The sequence below is a fragment of the Pelophylax lessonae genome (genome assembly GCF_965119305.1).
Source record: "Pelophylax lessonae genome assembly, chromosome: 4".
NCBI lineage: Eukaryota > Metazoa > Chordata > Amphibia > Anura > Ranidae > Pelophylax > Pelophylax lessonae.
The window spans coordinates 163,912,779-163,926,980 of NC_138771.1; the positions used below are offsets into that span (position 1 = coordinate 163,912,779).

Below are 14,202 nucleotides of genomic sequence, written 5' to 3' on the forward strand. Positions count from 1 at the left end.
GCGCAATTTCAAAGTCACACCGGTGTGAGCCAGGGCTAAAAGTCCTCCCTATTTAATTACAATTTAAATCTTTTTAGCTGGCCATACACATGTAGGGGTTGAATTACGAAAAACAGAGAGTGCAGCTGTGCACTGAAACCAATCAGCTTTCAGTTTTTTTTCTGTTAAAGCTTAATTGAACAAGCTGAAGTTAGAAGCTGATTGGTTACCATGAAAAGCTGCACCAGATTTTGTACTCTCCAGTTTTAGTAAATCAACCCCATAGTCTTGCAGGATGAGCGAATACCCACTCTTGAAAGGATGAATCTCCCGCTGTGGCTATTATATTTTTGAGAAAAAGGTTTGTCTCTATGGAAGCTATAAAGCAGCTCTGGCAATAGTTATTCACTGGTGTGAAATTTACAGCGGCGTATTTATAAAGCTATTAATATGACAATCGGCAAACATATACTGCAAGTGAATCTTCCAGGTGCATGTTTGTATGTGCCAGTGATTGATTTACCAACAGTGAATGCTTCTGTCTGTTTCTTTTTCTTTTCTTTTCTCTCTTTTTTATTTTCTTTTTCTGAACAATTTCATTTACTTTTAACAGTTACAGGTAAAGGTTGCAGTCAGCATATTAGGTGCAGTTTTGCGCAAAACACTTCTCTTACAAGTTTTATATAATAGGGAGGTCTCTGAAAGTTATTATAGGAAAGCGTCTCCAAAGCCTAAGTGTAATGTTCCAGGCTGAGAGGCATCTGACATTTTGTGTGCGACCCAGGGGGTCAGGCTTTCATAAGAGACTTCTCTTACTGCTTGGAATTAACAGACTGAGCAGAGTGTACTTTGAAGGCATCAATCACAGGCTCTATTTTTTAGGTGATCTTTGAAAAAAAATCATGCAGGTAAATTAAAATCTGTCGTAGCGACATGGCTAGCGTTATGGAAAATGTGACCTCTGGCATCATGTCCTTAAAAGCAACTAAAATAAATAAAATTTTCCTTAAGCGACAAAACATTAGCTGGACCGAATACTGTGTTTTATGGGAAATAAGTGTTATTTTCTACTGCTTGCATTATATTTGCAGCATTTAATAAAGTTTTGAGAATGGCATTTGGAACACAGATGTGAAGAAGTCAGGAGTTTAATACTCTATAAGACACAATGCACTCACATTTCTATCATTTCTTCTGTTTCAGAGTTCACTGCTTCCATTATCTCATTCCTTTAGCCAAGCAAGGGAACTATGCTATTGTAGCCAATGCAGAGAGCATGGACTATGACTCACTTGTTGTACGTCTCAATAAAGATATAAGTGGCATAGAAGAGGCTATGGGATCCAGTCTACAGCAACACAAGTTCCAGTACATCTTTGAAGGTAAACATTTACTGGTTTTGTAGTTAATGCATGGCACATTTAAAGAAATTGATTACAGGGAAATATGAACAGGTCAAATACAATTATTGAAAAAGGTATGTAACATATTGTCATTGATTACCCAGTGGCTGAAGCAGAGGCTTGAACAGAGGACTGAGGAAGCACAGGGACTGTTGTAGCCTGCCGTAAGAAGGCTCAGCTGTAGCGTGGTAATTTCAGGTAGTGCCAATCTCCTGATATGTCACGACACTAGTATTCAAGTGAAACCCAAAACTAATGGCAGAAACACACTATGAAGGAGACCTGATGCTGGGTCCACAGAGAAATGATAGTGACATTATGCCCCATTTTGGGGCCTCCCCACCAGTCCTGGCTTCATTGGATAGCAGAAATGTATTTCTTTTTTTACCAAGTGGGGAGCCAATACATCAGATATGGGGGGTCAGGATCTTTCTTCTGAGCCAAAGCCAAAGCCAAAGTCAGTAAGCCCAAATTCATACTATTGTGGCCTTGCGGGATGTGTTTCCATGAGCACGGCAGCCTATTTGAATGGGCTTCTGTGCCTGTTATTCAAGCAGTAAAAAGGTTCCTGCAGCATTTTGATAACGCAGTGGCCAGGAAATCACATGGTGCTTTTATACCATGCGATTTCCTTGATGTTCCCCCGCCTGCAAACGCACTGCAATTTTAGATGAATGTCAGCCCTGTGCATTTTAAAAAGCTGTGCATTTTAGCTGCAGGTGGTTCTGAATGTGGGAACAGGTGCGATTCCCGCACCTTCAATAGTGTGAACTTAGCCTTGAGTGTTGAAGTTTTCCACAAGTCCAGAATTTAGTGAACCTTGTATTCTTAAGCTGAATCAGCTAAGGGAGTAGATGGAAGCGGACAAGAAAAACTATTCAGAAGCAGAGGTTTTGAGTAGTAACACATGGAAAGAGTGGATATGCAGGCAGATAAAGTTAGTAGCACACTGGATTGGTTTTTGCTGTGATTACATAAAGTTAATTATATTGCAAGAGAAACGTCATGGAAGGAACTTTGAGAGGAATGTTTTTGGTAGCAAGACTTTATCCCTGGGTTGGAGAGGCAAAGCTCTTTGACAGTGCCAATTTTTAAATCTCTTGTGTCTGGGGGCAGAGTGCTGTAGTCAGTTTAGAGTCTAGGACCATATTTGGTTAATGTTTTTCTGCATAGCACAGAGTGCAGGAGTTTTCAGAGAACAAGTTATTGGCATAGAAAGATGTCTATGCTTGCTGTAGACGATGAAGAACTCTTTGGTACTAGCATTAAGATGGTTATTGTTAGCAAATTCTGCACAAGGCAAGGGCAAAACTCAATCATCGTCATAAGCAGACACAAAGGTATAAAGATTTTCTTTCAAGGATTGATTGACCCTCTCAGTTTGTCCATTCATCTGTGGATGATAGGCTGATGAAAACTGCAAAGAGATATCAAGAGACATAGAAGCCTTTTAAAAATGAGAGGTGAATCGGACTCCGCAGTTAGAGACAATGTGGGTTGGAGTGCCGTGAAACCTAAAGATTTTCTGGATGAAGATTGGCACCAGAGAGGGTAGGTTTTTCTGAATTAAAGAGTTTTTAAGGACCACCTAAGGTGGGCAGGGAAGGAGTTGCTCGGACAGATTAGGGTAGGAGTTCCAGGGGGTAGGGAGGTTCTGGAGAAGTCATGGAGGTAAGCATGGAAATAGGTAATGAGAGAACTACAGAGAAGGAGGTCTTGAGAGGAGTGGCCTATTTGGGCAATATGACAAAATTAGGTTGGTGATGTAGCTGGGGGCAGTGTTGTGGATGGCTTTGTATGTTGTAGTTAGTATTTAGAATTTTATATATTGGGCTAGTGGAAGCCAGAAGAGAGATTGGCAGAGTGGAGCAGCAGCCATAGATTGGTTAGTAAGGTGTAGTCTAGCTGCAGAATTCATGAAGGACTGGAGGAGGGATAGCCTCTGTAGAGGTAGGCCAGTGAGAAGAGAATTTAAGGAATAAAAGTGGGAGATAACCTGGAGGGGGTATTAATTTGTGGTATTAATTAGGAAGAGATGGATCTTGGAAATGTTATAAAAGGTTAAGGCGGCAAGATTTAGCCAGTGATTGGAAGTAAGAGGAGAGATCTGAGTCTGGGATTACACCTAGCACCCTGGCATGCATGGAGGAACCAATGTTGGTGCTATTGATCTCAAAGGTAAAGTCAAGAGGGGGAGAATCAGGGAGGAGAAATGATTAGGAGTTCAGTGTTAGACAGATTGAGTTTGAGGAAGTAGCATGATATCCATACTGATTATGTCACTCAGGAAATCAGTTCTATTTTAGGAGACCCATATGGAAGAAAAATATATTTCCAATATATTTAGGGAAAGAAATTTTAGAAATATATTACATATGGCCAAAATTGTAGCATTTCAAATATATTTCCAATATATTTGGGAAAAATAAAAAATGTTTTTTTTAAAATATATTTTTCTTCCATGTGGGGATCGAGGGAGTTTTAATTACTAACTATCCTTTCTGTTAGATGGTTGGTCCCATTATGCCTTTTTCCAATTATTTTTCTGAATGAATAAAGCAGTGCTTGGAGTATCAGTTACTTGTAGAGGTATTGCAAACTGTCTGCCACCGATAGAAGGTCATTCTCTTTTCTTTGGTGAAAAAGGAACAAAGCTTAAAGCTCATCTCTACCACGTATTGAGCAAACTGAGAAGATTGCATCAGTACAGCAATACTGAAATGCTATCTACATTGGAAATGCAGAGCTTGCTCTATGTGCTGTGTTTTGACAACCCCTTTGTTAGTATTCTTATTTACTCAATATTTATAAAAATAAAATATTATATTAGTGAAAACACACATTAGTGTTCAACTTATTCTACTATAGCCCTCAACTGTGAAGCTTACTATGAGATTTTATATTTCCTTTAGGTCTAGGTCATCTGATTTCATGCATCCTCATAAATGGAGCCCAGTACTTCAAACGCATCAGCGAATCAGGGATCAAGAAAATGTGCAGAAATATTTTTGTCCTCCAGCAGAACCTAACCAATATCACTATGTCTCGTGAAGCTGATCTGGATTTTGCAAGGTAGAGTAACATTTTGTTTTTCTTTTTTTTGCTCTTGCTTTAAAATGTGGATACTGACATTTATCTGAGTTGAATAAAATTATTTCAACTCTATTTAATAGTGGTAAGAATAACAATTTACTTTTCTCTCCTTTTTCTACTGTTATGTTGATTTCTGCATTAAAGTGGTACTAAATGTTAGTTGTTTTTTTACCTTAATGCATTCTCTACAATAGTGTAAAAACCACCCCAGAACCTTTCTGTACCTGTCAGTATTACCTGCTTATAGCACTGTGGTTCCCAGAACCTAAGGGCCCAGTTCTGGTGGCCACCAGCTGATGCCTCCCAGCAGCCAGCAGATCCCAATAATTAGGCTCCACCTGATGCTGGCTGCCGGGAAGGTATATAGTCCCTCCCTTGACTTTCATCTGTGCCTCAGTGTTCTACGTGTGAAACACTTCCTTGTCTCATCCTGTGTCCTGTACCTTGCATCCAGTACGCTGCATCCTGTATCCAGTCCTCTGTATTCTGTTACCCTATCTCTGCTCTCCTTGCTCCCAGTCCTGATCATGCCTTGTTTTTGTGAGCTTCCCTCCATTTGTACATAATGTATTCTAGTTAGATTTTCAGTTTGGTTTTGCTTCACTATCACGTTTATTTTTCACTTTTGCCTTGTTCATGGTTGGTGTTGGATGAGAGTTGTGTGCATTAATAAACTTCATTTTTTGTTCATAGTCAGTCTGATTCAATTTACCCTAAAGTGATATTAAAAGCAATTTTTTCAAACCAAAAATTACAAACATGTTCAACTGACCTGCTTTGTACAGCGATTTTGCACAGAGCAGCCCTGGTCCTTCTCTTCTTGGGTCCCCCACTGGCTCTTCTGCCCCCCCCCCTTGCCGAGTGCCCCAGAGCAAGCAGCGGGGCACTGGGCCCTCAAGCAGGCTTGCTTCCCAGCCACTGCTCTTGTGTGTCCATTCACTCACAGAGCTGCAGCTAGCCCCCACCCCCTCTCTTTCCTAATTGGCTCACTGGCTGTGATTAACAGCAGCGAAAGCCAATGAGGAAGGAAAATCCCTGGAGAATCAAGGCTCTCCTGCACATGCTGAATAGCGATGGGACTCAGGTAAGAATTCAGGGGGGGGGGAGGGGGGGCTGCTTCACATAGAAGGTTTTTACCATGAAGGTAAAAAAAACATAAGCCTTTAGAACCACTTTAGGTGTAGTCAACTGATCAGATAATCCCCGCTACCACTGGATACCTGCATTCAATATCCCTTACAGTGCCCCTAGTCTCCGAATGTTTACTACTTGTGGTTTGCAGAGGAGGGTACTGAGAGAAAATTAAAGAATTAAGAGGGAGACTGCACAAATGACAATGTCTGTGTCCATCAGGAGTTACTGGTCCCACATTCTTTCTTATATAGACACTGAAAACACACATTCCTACCAGGAAACTCTAAATAGGATTGTTAATATACCACACTAAAATATATGTAAAAATGTTCACATTTTATTCATACAAACGTTAAAAATCTCTTAAAATCATGAAAATAAACACAGCAAACAAATTGGAATAGTAGAGCTGCAGTTACACATATTATTTGTGTTTACAGATACTAACAACCCCAGATATCCTTACAGGGGATTGCATAATAGCTAATTCAAACAAGCTATAAGCACACACAGCACCAGCACATGGGTGTCTCTTTAGTTGCCGGCTAGTTTAGGAGACACCCACAAATGGGTAGGGGGTGCCAGTAGCTTGAAGACCATCTTTAGGAGATCAGAAGAAGGAATTTTAAAAATAAATAATCAGCCTCTTATGTAAGTGTGTGCCTAATCTAAACCATGAAATAAAAGGTAAGGGTTTAGTATCAAATAAGTAGTACTAGGAATAAGTAAGAAGTATCAAATAAGTAGTACTAGGAATGAGTAAGAAGTATCCCAAATAAGTAGTACTAGGAATAAGTAAGAAGTATCAAATAAGTAGTACTAGGAATGAGTAAGAAGTATCCCAAATAAGTAGTACTAGGAATAAGTAAGAATTATCACAAATAAGTAGTACTAGGAATAAGTAAGAAGTATCAAATAAGTAGTACTAGTAATGAGTAAGAAGGCAAGATCAGCCTTCCCTTCCCTTGTTTGACATATGAACTTATGCTTGAAGGAAAGCTACGCTGGTAGATATAATCCTACTCAAATTCTGTTACTTGTCTGCCCTGTGGCCTCTTCCCTGTTGGATGTTTCAAGCATACCTGTTGTTTCAAAGGAGCATCAGCTCAGTTCCACAGCCATAGGCGTGCACAGGGGGTGTGCCAGGTGTACCTGGGCACACCCTAATCACTATGTGCAGTTCTGATTCCCCACCATCCAGTCAGGATGGAGAGTGGGGGAAGGGGCTAGTAAATTTGTAATTTACCAGCCCCTTCCTTTTCTTAATGAACACAGTAAACACACTACCTCACTGTGTCTGTTCATAACTTAAGCATAGTAAACTGTTTACTATGCTTCGGTTTTTGAATGAACAAGAAGCCACTCAGCACAGAACACTTCCCATTCATTCACTGCCCCGTGCAGCTAAGGCTGCAGAGAAAGGCATGTGTGTTTAAGCTTTGGGGTGCACACTCTAATGCAATAGACTGCTCACACTTATGTCCACAGCTCTTCCAGTCTTAACATTCCTTGCCCTAATATGTTAGCAAAGCCAGGCAATCGCATGAGGAGACCTTATTCCCAATGCATGCATAATAACCAGTTTGTTTTAGCCATACAAGAGAGCTTGATTAGATTAAATAACTTTGGACAATTATGTGCCTTGTTACCGAATAACTGGCAATGCACAGTTTGCATTTTGTCTGTTTCCTGCTAGCCCACATATGGTCCATGGGTGGCCCTTCAGGCACTAAATGACTCAACAAACTTTGATCCGAAGATTGAATGAGCCTTGCAGAAAATTGTTAACCGAACAGTGATAGAAGGCAATCAGCTGCAGCCACTGTTTGGGTATTCTGACAGCTACAGGTGACAGCTGTCTGAATACAATAGCCAGCAGGGGAGCTTTATCCATCCCCATTGCTGTAAACAGGTGGTCCACAATAATTGCAAGACAACGCTTTAAAAAAAATAAAAATTACATCTCTCTATACCCTTAGAATCAAGGGGAAGACAGACTTCTAAAAAGTACCTGTGCGCTTTTCTAACAGTGTATGACAAAAAAATATATGGAAAAGTATTTAGAATAATTTAAGTTGCAAATTTATACAAAATATCTCTGATAATGAAGGGGTTAAGGAATGGTTAATTAGAAAATGTTTTGCCGTGTTTCTGTAGGCAATTCAAAATAGACAATTGGAAACTGTGAAAATTTGGAACCAAGTGCCCCAAAAGTCAGCACCGGCTAAAGTAACTGGCAAAAACCCATTCTTGCTATTAAGTAGAGAGGAAATTATCTTTTTTTGAGTTTGTTACTTAGTCCGCTGCTTTATGCTGACAGTGCAAATGAGCAAAGCTTTGCTGACACCTCGGTATATGGGTTAACAGTGTTCTCAAAGCCGGGGCCTGATTATGTGTGTACAGCAAATTCTGCAACAATAGCTTTTCCATGAATCGATGTTCAAAAGCAAAACTTATGGCTATTCGCAGGGCACGTGACAGCACAGCAGTTTTAACTACTTAGGTTCTAAATGGGGTCTTTAGAACATTTAGGTATAACACATGTCGAAGACTGAGACCAATCTGCAAAAAGTAGCAAATAGTACCGATCTGTGCATTTTTCCTTGAGCTTCTTTGGTGTGATGTACTTTTTACTTTCAAACATTTTTATTGGAGATAGTGGCATAAATACAAACAGTCATTATTGACAACATAGGAAATGGCAATAGAACGTTATCGTAACACAAGCTAGGTGAAACAACTGCGAGAATCAAGTAATAAAACATACATATCATTGAAGAGCAGGAGCCAGCTGTGCGGCTCAGCAATATGTCACATTACCAAGATTACCTCATGAAGGGTGATACACCCCTATGTCCTCCCGGGAGCCAAGGAACCAAATGCAGGAGTAGAAATGGAGCTAAACGGCAAGCGAGATCCTGACCCCAAGCACCCATGTGGGTTGCGACACATTTGGGGACCAGGTTGCCGTCTAACTGTGACAGAGCACCTCTACTACTTTGAAATAAATGACACACCAGAGACAGACCCTTCTACATTATGGGAAGCTCATAAGTGTGTGATAAGGGGAACCTTACTCAAACAAGCCGCAACTAGAAAAAAATTATCTCAGAAATACATTTCTGATCTTCTTACTCGTGCCAAAAAATTAGAAAACGTTCATAAACGCACCCAAGCTAAGATTCACCTTGAAGAATTAGAACGGATTAGAAACCAAATAAGGGAGACCTTTGGACACAAAATTAAAAAACGCTTTATTCTCTCACAAAAACTGTATTATGAATTTAGTAACAGGAGTGGCAAATTTCTGGCCAGCGCACTTGCTTCCAAAAGAGCGCAAAACACTATTCACCACTTATCGAACTCAGAAGGCCAGAAGAAACACTCCAACAAAGATATTGCTACTATTTTCACACAATACTATGAAAACCTCTACAACCTTCCCCCCGAACATAAGCCCTCATCTAATTTAAACTCCCGATCAGACATTATAGCGGAATTTCTCAATGACAATGGTTTTAAGCCCATAACTCAGACACAAACTGTCCAGCTAGATAAGCCCTTTAGCTGCTGAAGAATTCCATTCGGCCATTAAACAAATGAAGACAGGAAAAAGTCCGGGTCCAGATGGTTTCTCTTTAGCCTATTACAAATCCATTTCTGATCTTCTCGTGCTACCTTTTCTGAAAACATTCAATAGTCTAGCTAATCGGGAATCCAACCATTGCAGACTTCTTGAAGCCCATATCTCGGTTATTCCGAAACCCGGAAAAGATCCCTCCCTTGTACAAAACTACCATCCAATTTCTTTATTGAACGTTGATCTGAAATTTTTTGCCAAAATTCTTGCATCCTGTATGGTACCTTTGATTCCTGCTCTCATTGATAGTGACCAGGTTGGCTTTGTCCCTGGCAGAGAGGCCAGGGATAATACCATCAAAGCACTGAACATACATCACTTGATGTCCTCCTCAGGCCAAGCTGGTTTTATGCTTTCTCTGGATGCAGAGAAGGCATTTGATAGGCTGGCATGGGACTATCTAGAGGCGCTCCTTCATTCCATAGGATTAGGTCCGAGATTGTTAGCTCTAATAATGTCCCTATATAAGGGACCCTCTGCAAAGGTACGTGTAAATGGAACCCTATCAAATGCCTTCCTAATCAGAAATGGAACCCGGCAAGGCTGCCCCCTATCGCCACTCCTATTTATTTTAACTCTTGAACCATTACTTAACAGCATTCGTCAAAACCCAAACATTTCAGGTATCTCATCCACATCTAAACAGTTTAGATTAGCCACTTATGCGGATGACATCTTACTTTTTTTATCCAACCCAGTGATCTCCCTACCCAATCGTCATAAAGAGCTAAAGCTATTCCAATACATAGCCAACTTCAAAATAAATACCTCCAAATCAGAAGCCCTCAACATTTCACTCTCACCTACCCAAGTTGATCAATGCAAGAAATCATTTCATTATGCATGGCATAACGATTCTATTACTAATCTCTGGCTTCCTTGTACCATGTCACATTTAGCCTGCACGGGTGCACAGTCCGATCACACCACCATTCAGTGTGCAGGCTTCACAGAGGGTCCACAATGCCAACTATACATGACAACCACCTTTGTGACCTTTACAGTTTGCCCGCTGTAACAAAGTGATCCTTGTGTGGCCAGTCTTTTTTCTACCAGTAAATTGTCAAACACTAACATGTACATTTTAAGTTATATTTGATAGCACAGGATAGTAGTAAGATAGTGATAAGACCTGGTTCTGTACTTCACCTCTGTTGTCAGTTTACCTAAATATTACCAATGTCACAAACGATGCAGTGCATGGCAGCAACATGTCATAACTTACAGTGGCACTAATAACTCATTAATAATGAACATCAACCTCAAGCAAAATGACAGCATCCACTGTGCACTCTTGACTTGTGGAATTGGATTGCCGATTTCTGTTCTAGCTAGGCAGAAAATTTGCTTGTACAATTTAATGTTATGTTTAATAGGGAAATCTGTGGAAAACAGAAGGAAGCAGAGCTGCGGCAATTATTATTATACAGTGCCTTGCGAAAGAATTTGGCCCCTTGAACTTTGCGACCTTTTGCCACATTTCAGGCTTCAAACCTAAAGATATAAAACTGTATGTTTTTGTGAAGAATCAACAACAAGTGGGACACAATCATGAAGTGGAAGGAATTTTAATAGATATTTCAAACTTTTTTAACAAATAAAAAACTGAAAAATTGGGCGTGCAAAATTATTCAGCCCCCTTAAGTTAATACTTTGTAGCGCCACCTTTTGCTGTGATTACAGCTGTAAGTCGTTTGGGGTATGTCTCTATCAGTTTTGCACATTGAGAGACTGAAATTTTTGCCCATTCCTCCTTGCAAAACAGCTCGAGCTCAGTGAGGTTGGATGGAGAGCGTTTGTGAACAGCAGTTTTCAGTTCTTTCCACAGATTCTCAATTGGATTCAGGTCTGGACTTTGACTTGGTCATTCTAACACCTGGATATGTTTATTTGTGAACCATTCCATTGTAGATTTTGCTTTATGTTTTGGATCATTGTCTTGTTGGAAGACAAATCTCTGTCCCAGTCTCAGGTCTTTTGCAGACTCCATCAGGTTTTCTTCCAGAATGGTCCTGTATTTGGCTCCATCCATCTTCCCATCAATTTTAACCATCTTCCCTGTCCCTGCTGAAGAAAAGCAGGCCCAAACCATGATGCTGCCACCACCATGTTTGACAGTGGGGATGGTGTGTTCAGGGTGATGTGCTGTGTTGCTTTTACGCAAAACATAACGTTTTGCATTGTTGCCAAAAAGTTTGCTTTTGGTTCCATCTGACCAGAGCACCTTCTTCCACATGTTTGGTGTGTCTCCCATGTGGCTTGTGGCAAACTTTAAACTACACTTTTTATGGATATCTTTAAGAAATGGCTTTCTTCTTGCCACTCTTCCATAAAGGCCAGATTTGTGCAGTATACGACTGATTGTTGTCCTATGGACAGAGTCTCCCACCTCAGCTGTAGATCTCTGCAGTTCACCCAGAGTGATCATGGGCCTCTTGGCTGCATCTCTGATCAGTCTTCTCCTTGTATGAGCTGAAAGTTTAGAGGGACGGCCAGGTCTTCGTAGATTTGCAGTGGTCTGATACTCCTTCCATTTCAATATTATCACTTGCACAGTGCTCCTTGGGATGTTTAACTACCTCAATACAGGGCACTTAAACCCCCTTCCTTCCCAGACCAATTGTCAGCTTTTAGCGCTGTTGCAATTTGAATGACAATTGCGCGGTCATGCAACGCTGTACCTAAACCAAATTTGTGTCATTTTTTCCCCACAAATAGAGCTTTCTTTTGGTGGTATTTGATCACCGTCAGGTTTTTTCTTTTTTGGTGCACAAATAAAAAAAGACTGAAAAGTTTGAAAAAAAAAAAAAAAGTTTTTTGTTTAGGTTATAAAATTTTGTAAATAGATATGTTTTTTCCTGCACTGATGAGCACTGATGATGCCGCACTGATGAGGAGACACTGATGGGGTGGCACTGATATGCAGCACTGATGGGCACTGATATGTGGCACTGATATATAGCACTGATATGCAGCATTGGTGGGCACTGATAGGCAGCGCTGATGGGCACTGATAGGCAGCGCTGATGGGCACTGATAGGCAGCACTGATGGGCACTGATTGGCGGCACTGATGGGCACTGATAGGTGGCACTGATGGGTGGCACTGATCGGCACTGATGGGTGGCACTGATCGGCACTGATGGGGGGCACTGATCGGCACTGATGGGGGGCACTGATGGGCACTGATAGGCAGCACTGGTGGGCAATAATGGGCACTGGTGGGAGTCACTAATAGATGGCAATAACGGCACTGGTGGGCAGCACTGATAGATGGCATTGGTGGGCAACACTGACAGGGAGGGCACTGGGGGGCTCTCTGAGCCCTGCTTGCCATCCCTGGTGGCCATAGTGGGCATCCCTGGTGGTCATGGGTGGGCATCCCTGGTGGCTTAGTGGCACCCCCCCCCCCCCAGGGCTGCACTGGTAATCAATGTTCTGATTACCAGCACAGACCCCCCCTGTGATCAGTGAGTAATTAGAAATACTCACTGATCACCCCCGCAGCAGCACCGATCATCCCTCTTCTCCTCACTGACAGGATCTGTCAGGAGGAGAAGAGATCGAAGCCGTTACAACGGCTCTATTTACATTACATGACAACTGTGATTGGACACAGCCGTCATGTGATCAGGAGGGCCAATCACAGGGCCCTCCTGCCGAATGATGTTGCTCTGTGTCCGAGGGACACAGGCACATCGAGACCGCGCCGCTGCGCGTGCCCGCGGCGGCGCGATCTCTCTCCTTCTGAAGGATGTTCCGGAACGTCCATTCAGAAGGATGAGACTCCCGCCTGGCCGTATATGTACTATGGCCAGGTGGGAGGTGGTTAAAGCTTGGGAAATCTTTTTGTATCCAAATCCAGCTTTAAACTTCTCCACAACAGTATCTCGGACCTGCCTGGTGTGTTCCTTGTTCTTCATGATGCTCTCTGCGCTTTAAACGGACCTCTGAGACTATCACAGTGCAGGTGCATTTATACGGAGACTTGATTACACACAGGTGGATTCTATTTATCATCATTAGTCATTTAGGTCAACATTGGATCATTCAGAGTTCCTCACTGAACTTCTGGAGAGAGTTTGCTGCACTGAAAGTAAAGGGGCTGAATAATTTTGCATGCCCAATTTTTCAGTTTTTTATTTGTTAACAAAGTTTTAAATATCCAATAAATTTCATTCCACTTCATGATTGTGTCCCACTTGTTGATTCTTCACAAAAAATTACAGTTTTAAATCTTTGTTTGAAGCCTGAAATGTGGCAAAAGGTCGCAAAGTTCAAGGGGCTGAATACTTTCGCAAGGCACTGTACAGTATATATATAGCGCCAACAGTTTACACAGCGGCAATCAGATGTCAAGCAGCAGAAATGTTTATCGCAGGAGATATTACAAGGTGGACATGCTCTTAACCCCTTGGTGACCTGAGCATTATAAAATATTTGTGCCATTTTCAGTTTGCAGATTTAATTGATAAAAAAGTGTATTTACATAAAAAAGACACTTTTTTACTTTGGCATTCTTCTTTAAAAATAAAATTTCTTAGTCAAAAAATACAGTACTTAATCTTTGCTTAAATGCAGCCACCTTGAAGTGATTGGACACTGGTAAAAACAGGAACATCCACTCCTAGTTAGAATCTTAGCTCTTATAAAGTTTTTTTTCTCGAATGATAATTCTCCTGGTAAGATTCGTAGCTGCACCAGAGTCACTTCAGTGCCCAGTTTCGCTGATTCCTTGAGGGACTGTACCATGACCCCCTTGGATGAAGATGCTTGGCCAGCCTGTAAAGTTTGTTTGGGCACTGGATTCTTTGGCACATGGAGCATCATGATGAATTGGCTGCAGGATGCTATTAGGGCCTGGAGCTGTAGTCTGCCAATGGAGCACTCTCTTTGGAGACCCTATCGGGGGTATGAACACTGTGGAGGGTGAAGCCAAGATGAGGTCTTATTC

At 41.4% G+C, this 14,202-nt stretch overlaps 1 protein-coding gene across 1 annotated transcript in view; it reads left to right on the plus strand.

Moving 5' to 3' along the window:
• EXOC4 (exocyst complex component 4) overlaps positions 1-14,202 on the plus strand; it is an 809,165-nt gene that overhangs the window by 729,908 nt on the left and 65,055 nt on the right. The window contains exons 16-17 of the mRNA XM_082254329.1: positions 1,183-1,361; positions 4,295-4,454. Coding sequence (XP_082110455.1) covers positions 1,183-1,361; positions 4,295-4,454 — 339 coding nt within the window. The remainder of the gene's footprint in view (positions 1-1,182; positions 1,362-4,294; positions 4,455-14,202) is intronic.